Source organism: Nansenia antarctica, assembly GCF_963989245.1.
Source record: "Nansenia antarctica genome assembly, chromosome: 4".
Classification (NCBI taxonomy): domain Eukaryota; kingdom Metazoa; phylum Chordata; class Actinopteri; order Argentiniformes; family Microstomatidae; genus Nansenia; species Nansenia antarctica.
The window spans coordinates 66,390,859-66,407,592 of NC_137689.1; the positions used below are offsets into that span (position 1 = coordinate 66,390,859).

Consider the following 16,734-nt stretch of genomic DNA (forward strand, 5'->3'; position numbering starts at 1 on the left):
TAAAATATAAATCAACCATTATCTAGCGACTATCCAGTGAAAGTCAATGATCCTCAAGTCAACACCAGATCAGATTGTCTCAACACACCAGAACACAGACCCTGTAAGACAGAGAGACACAAAGAAGCCATGGAGCTTTGAGCTTTTGGGGCTTTTTCCGGGGGTGCTTGTTTGGGAGGGTTGGGGGGAGCGGGTGTTAGCCATGAGCCAGGTGTTAGCCATGAGCCAGCGGGTGTTAGCCATGAGCCAGGAGTACTGGGAGACGATGACCAGACGGCCCTTGGTGAGGGGAAGTTGTCTGCTTCCCTAACCTCCCCATAACTTTGGCTGAACATGAAAGGCGTCAATCTCCACCGATAACCAAAAGTACAATATTTGTGCTTTGCACCTGCCATTCAAGGACAGAGATTCCAGATGGCACAATGACGGTATTTGTGTGTATTCAGAAAGCATCCACGTATTATAGTACAGTAGCCAACAAGACTTCCAGGCATGAAAGGAATGGCAACTCTAAATCCTTAAACCCCTCTTTGCAAAGAGTAGATTTAAGGTTTAAATGAGGTCACACAGAGTAAACATTCACTCAACTGACCTGAGACGAACTCCCTCTAAGCAGCACTTCAAATACAATGTTAGACCAGTTTCACAGACAAGGCTTAAGCTGCAAACCATGAACCATAACGTCAACACAGAAGCAGGAATGTTTGATACAAGCTGAGGCACCACCTGTTGGAGATAATGTTGTCCTTACCCAGCCCATCTGGTCGATGCTGCATGTAAACAAAGGGCAGAGGTTACCTGCAGGTTGTCCTGCAAGACGGACCTGCATGATACTACAGCATGACATAGACCTGCATGACATAGACCTGCATGACATAGACCTGCATGACATAGACCTGCATGACATAGACCTGCATGACATTTACCTGCAGAATCAGAATCAGAATCAGAAGACTTTTATTACCATGACATGTAAACATGTTAGGAATTTGGTTTGGAACAATGGAGCACGGTTTACAGCAGGACAGGTGCAAGACAGGACAAGACAGTGCAAACCAACATCAAAGTGCAAGAGTCATAATTAATATAAATATAAAGTGCAGAGATCAAGTGTTCAAGGGTTCATATCCAGACAGTCCAAAGCTCTCTGGGTGGGGGTGGAGGGAGGGTAGATAGATAGGGGGTCAGGTCGGGGGGGGGGGGGGGGGGGCAGCGGCATTTAGGAGCCGGATGGCTGTGGGGAAAAAGCTGTTTGTATGTCGGGCCTTCACAGTTTTTAGGGACCGCACCCTCCTGCCTGAGGGGAGCGGGGCGGAGAGACCGTGTCCTGGGTGTGCGGGGTCAGCCATGATCTTCCTGGCCCTCCCCAAAGCCCTACTTTTAAACAGGGCCTCAAGGGGGGGCAAAGGGCAGCCAATCACCCTCTCCGCCGAGCGTATCACCCGCTGCAGCTTGGCCTTGTCCTTGGCCGCTGCAGCGGGGAACCAGATGATGATGGCGGAGGTGACGATGGACTCAATGATGGCCGTGTAGAAGTTCACCAGCGTGGTCTTAGGAAGGTGGAATTTCCTGAGCTGCCTCAGGAAAAACAGTCTCTTCTGGGCCTTTTTTATGAGGGCGTCGATGTTGGGCCCCCACTTCAAGTCCCGAGAGACTGTCACCCCAAGGAAGCGGCATGACTCCACTGTGGTGACTGGAGTGCCTCCCAGTATGATTGGAGAGGGAGGGGGTGGGTTCCTCCTGAAGTCCACTATCAGCTCCACTGTCTTAAGAGCATTCAGCTCTAGGTTGTTCCGGGTGCACCAGGAGACCACCAAGTCAATCTCGCTCCTGTAAGCAGATTCATCCCCCCTGGAGATGAGCCCTACCAGGGTGGTATCGTCCGCGAACTTGAGGAGCTTGACCGACTGGTGGCTGGAGGTACAGCAGTTGGTGTAGAGGGAAAACAGGACATAGACCTGCATGATACTACAGCATGACATTGACCTGCATGACATTTACCTGCATGACATTGATCTGCATGACATAAATGTAGGCACCAGGTGAACTGCACACAATCAAATGAACACTATTAAATCAAATCATGAGCCTGGTACACTCCCAACTTGGAAATAACAGGAGGTGTCAGATGCACCACTTGATGACACACCACAGATGATGCCAGATGCACCACAGATGATGTTTCATATGTCAAGTTGATGCAAATAGTAGCCCTGTAATTCAAGTTGCTCAGTCTCAAAGTTGCAGCCTTTGACTTGCCAATACATTTGACCCAATGCCCAATGTTAACTAGCTACACTATCGAAAAGCTAGCAGTGAGTTTACCATCTTAACTCAGGTACAGGACTAGAAAAGGTACTAGAAAATAAGAAAGGACATACAGGCTACTGTAGTAACTGGCACAGCAACTTTGTCATAACATTTACCTGACAGCCATAGCAACATGTATGTATGAGACCTGAGTTACGTCAGTAATGACATAAGCAATTGATAAACTTGCATAACACCTAAAGGGTGTGGTCTTCAATCAGTGAGTTTGTCTTAACAACGTTTTAACAAGTCTTAACAAACCAAAACAAACATTGCTCAATGTTTATGGAACGTTCGAGGTGAAAATGACCTCAGGTCTCAACATCTCATGCCCAGATGATACTGCTGCACCACACCCCGAGTTCAGATGCACTCAGGGGAGGCTGGTGGAGGTCGAAATTGGAGGACGGACTCCTGTTTGATACCATTCCTCATTCCATCCCATGCATTACAATGAGGCCGTCCTCTGATTTCTACCTCCACCAGCCTCCTCTGGTAGATTCAGGATGAACTGAACTATAAATACATTCTATGTGGTTTCAATTACAAAATGTAGCTTATGTAGTCATGAAATACTGTATAATATGAGATATTTAACACTCTGAGAATCTTTGACCCTCGGATGACAAATCCAAATCTACAACATAAATCTGCCCTTCACTATGGACCACCTGACCTATTGCACCACACCACATTCCACATTAGTTTACTGTTCAGCACTTGAGCAGCCAGAGGAGGATGTGTCTCCCTGGAATCTGGTTCCTCTCAAGGATTCTTCCTCCCAGGAAGTTTTTCCTTTTTCCTCACTGAACATATTATTAGGAACACCTGTACACCTTCGCGTTCATTCGGGTGGTGTAATGGTGTGGGGGAATGTTTTCTTGACAAACTGACAAAGAAGAAAAGTCCTTGAGTGTGTCTAGTAGTCTCCCACTGTCTCCCTTCTCTCAGTGGCATAGGGAGTCACATCACAGACGGCCGGTGGGCAGGATGTCAGTGTCTCACAAAGGCCTTTTCATTTGCAGATCAGGTTTTGTCGAGGGTGTTGCAGGTGCTCTCAAAGCTGACTACACCGATTACATTCTTAAATGAGATGAAACACAGGGATAGAGATTCAACAGACTTCAGATTCTGTGAAAGAAAGATGTTCACATAATGGGCTGTGTTGGCAAGGATAGAACAGAATCTTAGTCTGCTTTTGCACATGATCCACAGCAAACCGATTTCTAAAGGCAAGTAGAAATGTAATGGGTTTGTGTGGCAGAAATACATCAATACAGAGACTATCTGTTCTCACAGGCAGCAAAACCAGCCTTTTACAACTTTTAGCAGGTCTAGCCCGACATAACCTTGGATTTGGTTTTGGCAGAATATAATTATAACTTTCCCAGTAGTGGAATGCCTGGGAATATGAAAAGAGCATCTCCAGAAATGACAGGAATTTGATATCTCCAAACTGTGGTTCTAGCCAAGTACTAATTAAACCACCTATATTTACCCTTTCTCTATAAAGAGATGATGGAAAAAGTCAACACTATTCCCCTGAGACAACAAGCCTCTGAAAAGAGAAACACTTGAGGACCGTAGAGAGACTCTGGTCAGCTTTCTGGCTCAAAAGTATTTTTTAAGTCTTCTTGGTCTCAAAAAAGGCTTGACACAAAACAATCAGAGAACAACTAATCCCATTAGAGTTAATTGTTTCTCTGGTAGAGCTAGCACCCTAACCCTGTATTGATTCATAAATTAATTACAAAGCGACTGGCTTCAGTAGAATAGACCTGAACTGAATTAACCCTAAATGTGAATTTTATTGAAAAGATTGAAATGGAGAATGAACTGAATATCCTCCTACAATTGGGGCAGACCTGTCTCCAGCGCAAACCCTCGTTCTCCATCCAGTTGTTGCCCTTTACGAGAGCCTTGATCCATCTATTCAGGGCAGAGGCCAGCCATAGTGAGGCTTAATCCTAATCCACTTGTGTCTTGTTTGTTTTGATTAAGTGGTCACAAGGCTCAGTCAAGACACTTGGCAATGCTGCTCAGTGCTCACAAGCCAGCAGCAGTGGAGAGAGCTAAACTACACACAGGCAGCGTGACATAAGCCCTGCATGTTCCACAGCAAATCAACAAGACGTCCCCTGTTTTAAACAAGCATGATTGTGGAATCCTTTGACGTTCACTGTCTCCTCTCTGGACACACTGGTCAAGATGCCAGGACTGTGGAAAAGAACGCAGCAGGCTCTCTGGTGAGATGCTGAAATACTGAGGAAGTGGCTAGAGGCAACGCGGCCAGGTAAGGTTACTCTTGGCCATTCTGGTGCAGTGTGTCAAAGTGAGGAGGGGATGTTGTTTATTAGGGAAGAGAAGATTTCTACATGATTAGATTATTGTTAGCACTGTTAACGTATTTACTGAAGCATACGCCACTTCAAGAATATGTATAATATTTGGAAGGTTGCTCATTATTACTCATAGTTACTCATTACTATTCAATTACTGTATTACAATACAATATGTCCTAATACCAACATTATTACTAATTAATTAACGTGTAATAAGAAAACAACCAATTGTAAAGTGCACCAGTCATTAAACACTATTCACTTACAATGTTTTGGGGGGGTTCTTTTACCTGAAAAGACGTGAAACCTCTCTGGTCACTCCTCAAACAGAAGATAGTAGCCAATCAGAGTCCAGGGGGTAGGCAGGACCCAATTAATCTCAGATTACTGGCCATCTGGCTCTTATTGATATGAGAGGCATTCACATTGTTGACATCCGAGAAATTAATCTCAATCTGGCCTGCCAATGTCTCGAGTTTCATCACATGCATATCTTTCCCAAATCCATTGTGGAATCTTTACTAAAGAGGATGCATAATTATTAGTTGCCACTGTTATCTCACTACAAATGAAACCTAGTCTGTGCATATGCAATAGAAAGAAAACTGATTGAATTTGTCAGAGGGTTTTTGTGTACTGTATCTCCAATGTTTGTAAAACATGTAGTTTATTCAGGATCAACTTTCATTCTCACCCCAATCGTCTCTATGTGATGGTTGTATCTGGCAGTGAAAGGAGCAAAGGGTCATGGGATGTGGCATTGCGAAATCTGATCAATTGCAGCTGAAGAAATGTGGAAAAGGTAGATCTTCCATGATCAATCTTTTAATAAGACTAAAAGTCTATCATATTTCAAAGATGATGTCATGATATCAATTAGATGAAAAATGTTTTCGATAAGACTGTCTTTGTAATCCCTCTGGTGATGCTAGTGTGTAATTACCTATTGCTCATCCTTCCTTCCTGGGGTGGGGCCTGTTGTTCGTCTCTTCTCTCCAGCGAACCTCTCCGTCCATGCTGCCACTGGTGAGTGGATCACTCTAGAGATGATCGGAGATTTAATAATTTTAATCTATAATCTATTAATTGAATTCTCCAGCACTTATAGTTGTTTTGGCCGTCAGACAAGATATAAATAGCTGTAAAACTACTACTCAGACAGTAGTCTGACAGGTGAGCCATGATGAAGATCTCATAATGTTATTATTGTAGTGGCCCTGCATGCCCTGAGCAGGGCTGTGGTCCAATTCAGTTCATGTCAGTTGGATAAGAAATGGAATTTCACCACAGGAGAGCATTATCATTTATGTTATCCAGTGGAGGCTGGAAGAGGTAGATATCAGAGGGCAAGCTGATGCGTGTTTGATACCATTCCTCATTCCATTCCATGCTTTACAATGAATCCATCCTCCGATTTCTACCACCACAAGCCTCCCCTGGTGTGGACCAAAGGAACAGTAGCTGCTGCATGAGCTAAACCCTAAACTAACCTAAACTAAATAATGACTGTGTCAATACAATGTGCAGACAAATAGATAGACAGGCCAGTGTGTTTTGGCTTGACTTGATTCAATTCGTGCTTGCAGTTAAAAGCTACCAAACTGAACGAAATGCAGAATTAACAACGGTTACTGTCACATGAACAAAGCCTATTTTGAAGACAGGCTGAAGACAAACAAACATGTCACTGTTGCGTTGTGTTCTCCCATCCCTTGTCCTGCTGCCCCCCTCTCCCTCCTCACCCAGCTATGAAGGCAGCTCTGCTGATCCAGCGCTGGTACCGTCGGTACGTGGCCCGGCTGGAGGTGAGACGCAGGTGTACCTGGAACATCTTCCAGTCGATTGAGTATGCCGGGGAGCAGGACCAGATCAAGGTGGGATCACGTGTCAACAACCACTGACAGTGTTATGGTTTAGTCCTAGGTTAAATCACACTTCATATAACAGTCTCTATTGAAGATGCTTTTTTAGTCCAGGAGTAGGTATAATCTAGGTCCAGGAAACTGGTTTTGTGCCCCAAACTGGCTGTCTATTAGGATATCTAGAATCTCCATCAAGACTTGTGTGCACAAAAGAATAATATTTTAAAACCATACAAATGGACGACTGAACAGAACAATTATTTTTTAGTAAAATTCCCTTTTAATGTTTTTATAACTATGACCATGTTAACCCCATCTGCTTGACCTGTCCATTGACTGTTGGAGCCTTCAGATATAGCTCAGATTTGTCATGACCAACTGTCCCCTTTCTCCCTCGTAGCTCTACAACTTCTTCAGCTACCTCATGGACCACTTCACTCCTACCAGCACCGAGAGTAAGCTTTCCTCCCCATTAGCTTGCATCGGTAGTAGGCGACTTAAAGGGACACTTCACCCATTTTTTGTATCACATTCATTACCTCCAGCACCATACCAGAGTCCACAGTTTTCTCTGTAGTCAATAACAGAAGAGAAAAGGTCCTAATGATGAATTCAATGATTGTATGATTTTCAAAAACTACAGCCACACATCCTAATTTCCTTAGGACCTTTTAATTTATCTTTTTGACTACAGAAACATAGGAAATTGTCCTTTTCACATACTGCATACATAGACACTGGTATGGTGTTGGAGATAATGAATGTGATGTAAAAAATGGGTGGTGTGTCCCTTTAACCGCAGTTAGCCTACATACTCTAGTCTATACACTTAACTAGACGCCCCTGTGCCAAACCCACCTGGCGTCTCTCCCTTACAGGGAACCTGATCTCCCATATCTTCCGTGAGAATGAGATCTGTCGCGACGTCGAATGGGAGAGGTACTTCTGCTACAAGAGCATCGAGGTGCCTCAAGCCTACAAAGGCCCTCACCTCTCCTTCCCCATGACCTTCGCAAATGCCGCAGAGCTGATGGAGGCCTTCAAGCACAAGCAAGTAGGTATCCCTACCAGTGGAGGCTGGTGATGGTAATTGTGACAGCAGCTGGTGAAACAAGGAACAAGTCGGCAACCAATCAAATTGTTCTGACTTTTATTCTGAAAAATGTAAATAAATGTCAACATTGTCAAAAATCAATGACACACACGCTAGTCAAGCCAAAACATTACAAGGCAATGGATTCGGTGAGTAATCCCCACTACTACCTAGCTATAGCTAGCTTAACTATGACACTACTTTACATTGTTAGCAGGCTCACAAAACAAGCTGTGTTAGTTGACTAGCGAGTGTGTAATTGATTTTCAACAACATTGACATTTATTTTTCTGAATAAAAGTCCAAACATTTAATCGGCTGCCGACTTGTTCTCAGTTTCACCAGCTGCTGTCACAATTAGTAATGCATGGAATGGAATGAGGAATGGTGTCAGGAATATTCCAATCCTCATCAATCCTCAATCCATTTCATGTATTACAATGAGCCCAACCTCCTATTTCTGCCTCCACCAGCCTTCCCTGCTCCCTAGGCAAGGCAAGGCAATGATATAGTATGTTATAAGAGAACAGTGTACATGTGACAGATGTGTGTGATTAGTGACCATGGCTAAGACCTTTGTGTCATCTCCCCCACCTAATGCCTAGGCCTTAGGCCAGAAGGTTTCAAAATCAGTCAGCCCACACACAAACACACACACACACACACACACACAAACACACACACACACACACACACACACACACACACACACACACACACACACACACACACACACACATACAGACACATTAATCTATGTCCTGATTGTGGAGCAGTGTCAGATGAGAATAGACTCCTTTCTTCATGTTAGCCTCACGCCTCCTTTAATCTCTGGGCTGTTTTTCCTAGTAGCAGCTCCATACTCGATATGTCCTGCAGCTTCTTGGGGAGACCTGGAGGATTCTCAGAATCCTCCCCAACATCAGTCAGATCTCCACCTGCCACAGCCAGGAGATCACCATCTGTGGTAGGAACTACAGGCCTCAAGGGACTCTGTATTTCAAAACTGGTTTCAGAGCTTCTGTTCTCTGTTTCACTTGTTGTCTTCAATTGTGGTTATTTCCATTATGAGATCAATGACGCGATTATCAATTATTTCCACCCTTAGGAGACTTACATGGGCACCTTGAGGATCTGTTGTTGGTTTTTTATAAGGTGGGTAAAGTGGTTATGACTTGAGTTGAGTCCATCATGCCATCACACCAGTGGATTTGGGGTTCCTTTTTCCAATAATAATTCTGTAATAACAAAAATGCTCTATTACTACGTAATTACCAAGCAATAGCTTAATTGTTACGTAATTACCAAGTTCATGGTATTTGATAAGGCCTCACACATATCTTCATTATTCCCACCAGAATGGCTTGCCATCATGTGAGAGGCCATACGTCTTCAATGGAGACTTTGTGGATCGAGGCAAAGACTCCCTTGAGATTCTCCTCATCCTATTTGCTTTCCTACTGGTGTATCCTAATGACGTGCATCTCAACAGAGGGAACCATGAGGATCACATTGTTAACCTGAGGTAGTGTCACATACACACACACACACACACACACACACACAGACACACACACACACACACACACACACACACACACACACACACACACACACACACACACACACACACACACTGGTTCTACTTATGAGAAACATCTGCCAACCCTGCTTTCTTTTTCCAGGTATGGCTTCACCAAAGAGGTGCTGGGTAAATACAGGGTAGGTCTAATCTTGAGCAACTCTATATATACTGAATGTTTACGTGCATGCATTGTCTATCCCTCATTCCAAAATCCAACATTAAAACACACTATGAGGCACTATAAGGCTCTCTCCGTACATAATATAGTATACACATACTATACTATTGAACTGATTTCATCTAAACATATAGTAGGTCCTTTGTTTAATTCTGTTAATTAAAATCAACCTATCTCACCAACATGTGCATGTGAACCAGCTGAGGCCATTTAAGTAACATCCAGTCTATTTCAGTTTGTGATGTGGTCCCTTTTACTTAAGGAGATTATGAATACATTTCTCAGCCAGCTGGCTGTCAGTCAGCCATTAAATAGCCAGCAACACACAACAACAATCACAAACTGGCTGTTCACATGACTTACCAGTGGATTAACTTTAGTTAGCTAGATCAATATTGGATGATATCACATGATTTGACATGATTGATGTATGAAGAGTGGCTTTAAAGACGCACAGTCAAGCTTTTGACCACTAGTTTACTTGTGATAAACGTGGAGCACAAAATTGCGTTCTACGTCAGCAAGCTCCATATTTGCCACACGCTGCACGTAAGCGTTATGTGTAAAATATCGCAACCTCATTGGTAATCTCTGCGCCCTTCTGTAGTGCACGAGCTGCATGGATTTTAAAATTTATACATTTTTAATCTTTAATGAAAAATTATCATTGCTTCTCTCCCTCTACCCTTCAAGAGGAATAAAGGTTGTGGAAACATGCCAACAGATTTAGCAGTTAGTTTGGATAAATAAAATAAATACGAAATTAAACTAGCATTATAATGGATCTAACATCTAATAGATAAAAAGCAACCATTCCATCGATATATGGATTTTTATTTTGGAAGAACCAGCACGGATTACTACCTGAGTTTCAAACGGGCGTGTCTACCGGTACATTCTACAAGGAATTCTTCAACCAGGAAATTGTTTAGGGAAAAGTTCTATATTACAGCAGACGATTTCGTAACTTTGTCTGGTAAGAGAGTGATCCATATACCGGTATCAGGTTATAGCTCCATTTCAAGCTGTAAATAGATGGTTACAAATGTAGTTATTAGCATGTAAATCCTTTAATTGTATGAAGAGTGCGTTTTGGCACCACCATCAAATAGCACTACATAGGTTACATGAGTTGTCTTCTCAATAAAGAAATGTGTGATTCTATCTCTGATATCAGATGCATCCGTTATGCATCAGAATGGCTGCGTGAGACATGACGTTATGCATCAGAATGGCTGCGTGAGACATGACGTTATGCATTAGAATGGTTGCGTGAGACATGACGCGTTGCCTGGTCTGTCCGCAGCTTCACGGCAAGAAGATCCTGAAGCTCCTCCAGAAGATCTTCAGCTGGTTGCCCCTGGCGACGGTGATCGATCACAAGGTGCTGATTCTGCACGGGGGGATCTCCGCCACCACCGACCTCCACGTCATCGCCCGGGTGGACAGACACAAAGTAAGACCCCCCTGGGACCCTGTTAAGTTAATGGTCCAGGATGTACTGTAGATTTGAGCTTTAACCTTCCTCTTCTGTTGACGGTCAAATCTGACCGAATGACTTAGTTTATAATCATAAATATTGTGTTTTTCATCCCATTGCCTCAAGACCTTATGTTATCCTCCACCCTAGGCCCCTGCATTGAATTGCATTGCATTTTGGGGGATTTATTGAACCGTGTCACACCTATGATGTTTCCGGTCAGAATTGACCGCCATAGGAAATGAATGGGTAATAAAAATATATATATAATCAATAAATCAATACATCCCATACAACAATGGAACGGGAAGAATCTCTACAACACTAACTAAATAATTTCCATCTCCAGTACACACAGCCTACATGGCAGGCATTTTTATAATATACAGTGATGTACAGTAAACACTATCTTTGAACTTGCTGCAAAATTATAATATGAAATTAACCCCTGGTGTCATTCTGTCTGCCACCCCTTGATTCTACTTGCTTTGGCTGTTCAAATGAGATGTCAACCATCAAAATTGGATAAGGGGTTCCAGAGATATCACTGTGAAAAACACACCGGTCAATTTTGACCGAAAGTAGCACAGTTGGAAAATGAAACAAACAGAAGAGGAAGGTTAAGATAGTGCTAAATGGTCCATGATAAATCAGTAGCCATCTAGGAATGAGGTCACATGATGAAGAACGTTCAGTGAAGTGCCGTATTAGTCCAAACAAAGCATTTAGTTCCTTTACATATTTCAAGTTCGGTTTGTTTAAGGATATGCACATGTTTGCTGCTATTATAAAACATAGTCTTTTTTTATTTGTATGTTGGCCAGTGGGGGCAGAAACACACAAAACCACATGCTGGACCTTTAAGGGATAGTAAATATTTAGTTATTATTATATAATAATTATTGTAATAATTGCAACATTATTTAAACTTTAAACAGTAGTCTAAGTTCTCTAACATTCAACCAATTTAACAGTTGTCTAACATTCAACCCTTTGTATACATGTGGGTGAACCATCCCTTCAAGACTTACATAGGGATTGTGGAATGGATCCTGATACTAACAATACTAATTGTGTAAAGCCATGATAAAAACGTCATAATAACATAGTATAATGGTATGTGCAGTATGTTTCAGCTCTCAGGCCTCCCAAGAAGAGGAAGCGGACAGCCGACAGGGGGCCGGGGCTAGAGGACGATGCAGACGCTGATGAGACGTGGTCCGTGTTTGTGGACAGCAGCAACAGGCGCAGGGTTCGCTCCCTGACCCACAACAACTCCATGGCAGGGGCCAAACACGAGCCGCGCTCCCACTCCCTGCACAGCCTCACCAACCGGGTCAACTGCTCCGTGGAGGAGGAGCTGAGGGAACGCCGCAGGCAGGCCGGATTCAACCAGGCCGGATTCAGCCAGTCTTACAGAGACCTCCGCAAGAACGCGTCATCCGACTTGGACACGGACTCAGACCCCGACCCAGACTCTGGCGAGGCGACGGAAAGGGACGGAGCCGAGTGGAAACAGGTAACAGAGACCAGATTAGGGGGACACTGGGACTTCTTGGACACAATTATTGGAGGACTTGCTAACATAAAAAAGGGAAGAAAAAATAAAAAAAACCATCAGGCTGAGTTTGGGTGGACATTTCCACATTGTTAGCTATTTTGTATAAGGGCCTTCCGTATTATGAATACAATAGAAGCCCCTCTGTTCATTTCCTACTGTTGATAAAAAAAAAACACTGATGCTGTCCGGTCTGCAGGTAGTGGACCTGCTTTGGAGTGACCCGATGCCCCAGGACGGCTGTGTCCCAAATGAAGTGCGGGGCGGAGGGTGCTACTGGGGTCCGGACGTGACCGAGGAGGTCCTGCGGAGACACAACCTGCAGCTGCTCATCCGCTCCCACGAGTGCAAGCAGGAGGGCTATGAGTTCTGTCACAACGGCAAGGTGAGAGCCACACACACACACCAGGGGAGGCTGGTGGAGGTAGAAATCGGAGGAAGGGCTTATTGCAATGTATGGAATGGAATATGGGGATTTCATGCACTACAATTTCTGCCTTCACCAGTCACGGATACACAGAGCACAAATTAACCTATATACTGTGTAATGTAAACAAAATACTATTGGATATCCCTTCACAAGAGGGACTGATTCATAGATGGTATTAGGTTGTCAATCCTTGAGGAAATACTTGGAGCCCTCCAGCTGGGCAGAACCTCTCAATAACAACAATTAACCGTGGTTTTGCTGGACTGTATGATCACGTTGAGTTTCAATCACCACTGTTCTCCTTCCTTCCTCATTTTGTCCAGGTTCTGACCATATTTTCTGCGTCCAACTACTACGAGGTGGGCAGCAACAGAGGCGCCTACATCCGCCTGGGTCCTGATCTGGTGCCTCATTTCAATCAGTACCAGGCCAGCTGCACCTCCCGTGAGCTCACACTGAGGCAAAGGTACGGTAGGAGAGAGAGGAGGCACACAAACAGCTCTATCAGCTCACCCCTGGCTAGAGGCAAAGTAAACAGTCACACCCCTACGGAACTGTGAGAACGAATTTTCCCTCCCTTCGATTCCAAAGAGCAACTTTTCTGATACTTATTGAAGCATTCTAATTCTAAGCACGACAGCGTTCCACATTCTAAGAATGTTCTAGAGTTACTCAACTGTGAGAAAGAATTCCCTCCCCTCCATTCCAAAAACAACTTCTCTGATACTTATTGAAACATTCTACTTCTAAGCACACGAGTGGTATTCAAAGACTATAAAAATGGTACCCGATGCCTCCCTGCCGCCTCACACTACGGAAACAGGAGATAGGCTCCTGCCCTATGGGCCATTCGGTTCTCGGAACCATCGGTTCTCAAGGCTACTTACTTACTTTACTTCTAAGAACAACAGCAGCGTTCCACATTCTAAGAATGTTCTTGAGTTACTCTGCTTCTGAGAGCGTGTTGTCCTCCCATACCATGTGGCCTTAAATGTATGATATACAGTAGTATACCCGATCGCTGATACCACCTCCCACCGAACACAGTGTTGTTGCAAAAATCTGTTGTTGAAATAATTGTGATCAGTGGCTCCGGGACGACATGGCCCTTAGATCCAGCATCAGCTTATCTACCCCGAATCCTAACCGTAACCATTAGAATGAAAGATGCGAAACTGGCCTAAGATAAGCATCTAAAGATCAACTTCTCCCTACGTCAGCCCGGTGCCTCAGACACACCGTATCACATATCTAGAGTGTGTGATCATGTATTAACTGTTGATCTAGACTAGTGTATAATGTAGTTGATTATATCTTACCCACAGTCTTACACAGTCTTACCCACAGCCTTACACAGCCTTACCCACAGTCTTACACAGCCTTACCCACAGCCTTACACAGTCTTACACACAGCCTTACACACAGCCTTACACACAGCCTTACACACAGCCTTACACACAGTGTTGTGTGTGTTTGCAGTGTCGGGCGAACAGAGCGTTCAGCTCTCCAGGCCCTGAGGGAGCAGCTGTTTGCTCACAAGTCAGAACTCATCAGTGCCTTCCAGGAGTACGACCCTGACAACACAGGTACCGTACAGGCAATGTATGTATGTAACACGTATGTGCAAAGATGTGAAATACACTTGAACCTGAGGAGGTGTTGAACAAAACGATCTACACTATCCTATACAAGCACAAGTCCATAAAGTCCTGGAACTATTCTGAACATTGTAGTTGAACATTGAGTGACAATGTTGTATATTGAGAAGACATTTCAGAGCAGGTATACATCGCCATCTAGTGGCTATATTGAGTAACTTGTTATAGTATTTGAGGACCGAATCAGTCTGTTGCCTATGGGGGTCAGTAAAGTGTGTGCGTGCGTGCATGCTTGCTCGCTCCACCAACCTCAGTTGTGTGGCTAATAAAGGATCTTGTATCTTGTGTGTGAGATGTGTGTAGTGTTCATGTGGTGTGTGTGTGTGTGTGTCTCCTAGGGCTGATCTCTCTGAAGCACTGGGCCAGTGCCTTGGAGGCTGTGTTGAGGCTGGGCCTCCCCTGGAGGGTGCTGCGCGCCCAGCTGGTCAACAGCACTCAGGAAGGCCTGCTGGACTACCAGCTCTGGTTCAGAGACCTCGCCATCACCGAGCACAACACAGATGTAAGGTTGTCAGTGCCACACTGCATACCCACAGGCACACAGGCACACAGACACACACAGGAACAAATGAACACGCACGCACGCACACACATACACAGGCACACAGGCAGACACACAGGTACAAATGAACACACACACAGAACACCCCCCCCCTTTCATACACTTAATAGAAGTAATCCTAGCTAATCTACTTTTATCATGTAACAAATATCACTGTTTGTTGCCTTCTGTGTGACAGCTCTCCCATGCAAATCTGATTGAGACCATGTACAAGCACCATTCCAACCTGGAGACTATCTTCAGAGTCATAGACACAGACCACTCAGGTGAGTACCGTAGTAGTATCAGCATGGCCTACATCCTTCTCTGAGTCAGATGGGCCTGCCTGTGTGACCTGCCATTTCCTTTAAGCCTCTTGGGTCCTGTGACATCATGTGGTGACTGAGTGGCTTATTGATGACCTCAATATTAGTGACAGAAAAGAGATAAGACGTTTAATTATTGTCCTGTGTTGAAACGAAGTAAGGATAGTGTTAACAAATGAATTGTTTGGAGGTTTTTAAATTCAAGATTGCGTCAGGTTGCGACAGGTTGCGACAGGTTGTAGCCTAGGTGAAAACAGTGTTGAGAAAACGTATGAATACAGTAGGAAATTATTAAGGCCGAAATCCTAACTTGTAGATTTGTGTGCGTAACTCAAGTTAGAACATAAAGTTGCGCTCGCAGATCTCAAGTTAGGATTCCGTCCCGAAAGGAATACAAGTTGTAAGGGGCGGCTATGGCTCAGGAGGTAGAGCCGGCATCTATTGATCACAAGGTCAGCGGTTCGGTCTCCGGCTGACCAAGGGTCGAGGTGTCCTTGGGCAAGACACTGAACCCCAAATTGCTCCCAATGAGTGGGCCGGCTCCTTGCATGGTAGCTTGCCGCCCTTGGTGTGTGAATGAGAGGCCACTGTAAAGCACTTTGGAATAAGGCGCTACATAAGTGCAGTTACCATATTTAGTCCATTCGAGTTGTATGGAAGTATTTCAAACGGAACATTTTGCTTGGTTTCGCTGTCCTCCCCCAGGTCTCATCTCCTTGGAGGAGTTCCGTCAGACCTGGAAGCTTCTGAGCACGCACCTGAAGACAGAGATCAGCGACAAGGCCATCTCAGACCTGGCCGTCAGCATCGACTTCAACAAGGACGGCAGCATAGACATTAACGAGTTCATGGAGGCGTTCAGGCTGGTGGACAGAAGAACCTCCCTGGAGGGAGGGGGCAGCCAGCTAGGACGGGTCCCAGCTGGCATACTGACGAACGAACATGAGGACTACTAAAGAGTGTGGTTGGGGGGTTGTCAGGAAATAACATGTGATAGCAGCTGGTGAAAGCAGGAACAAGTCGGCAACCGACCAAATTTTCAGACTTTTATTCAGAAAATGTTAAATACATTTCAACGTTGTTGTTGAAGGTCAATGACACGCTCGCTTGTCAAGCCTAAACATCGCAATGCAATGGATCCAGTGAGTAATCCCCAGTACTGTAGTGGGGATTACTCACCGAATCCATTGCATTGCGATGTTTTGATTTGACTAGCGAGTGTCATTGAAATGTATTAAAAAGAAAATCTGAATAAAATTCTGAACATTTTGATTGGTTGCCGACTTGTTCCCGCTTTCACCAGCTGCTGTCACACATGGTCAGGTGAACATGAATATTCATGAGGTACCCGAATATTCATAGTGGCCTCTA

General features: G+C 44.4%; 1 protein-coding gene across 1 annotated transcript; it reads left to right on the forward strand.

Moving 5' to 3' along the window:
* Window positions 1-6,400: 6,400 nt before the first annotated feature.
* ppef2b (protein phosphatase with EF-hand domain 2b) lies at window positions 6,401-16,319 on the forward strand (the record flags this gene model as incomplete). Its single annotated transcript, XM_080529621.1, has 15 exons — window positions 6,401-6,526; window positions 6,915-6,969; window positions 7,393-7,568; window positions 8,460-8,574; window positions 8,716-8,762; window positions 8,966-9,132; window positions 9,293-9,329; window positions 10,677-10,826; window positions 11,977-12,369; window positions 12,608-12,793; window positions 13,162-13,304; window positions 14,318-14,424; window positions 14,835-14,998; window positions 15,237-15,324; window positions 16,069-16,319. 15 exons carry the CDS (start codon window positions 6,401-6,403, stop codon window positions 16,317-16,319), a joined length of 2,205 nt encoding a protein of 734 aa, XP_080385747.1.
* Between the last annotated feature and the right edge of the window lie 415 nt (window positions 16,320-16,734).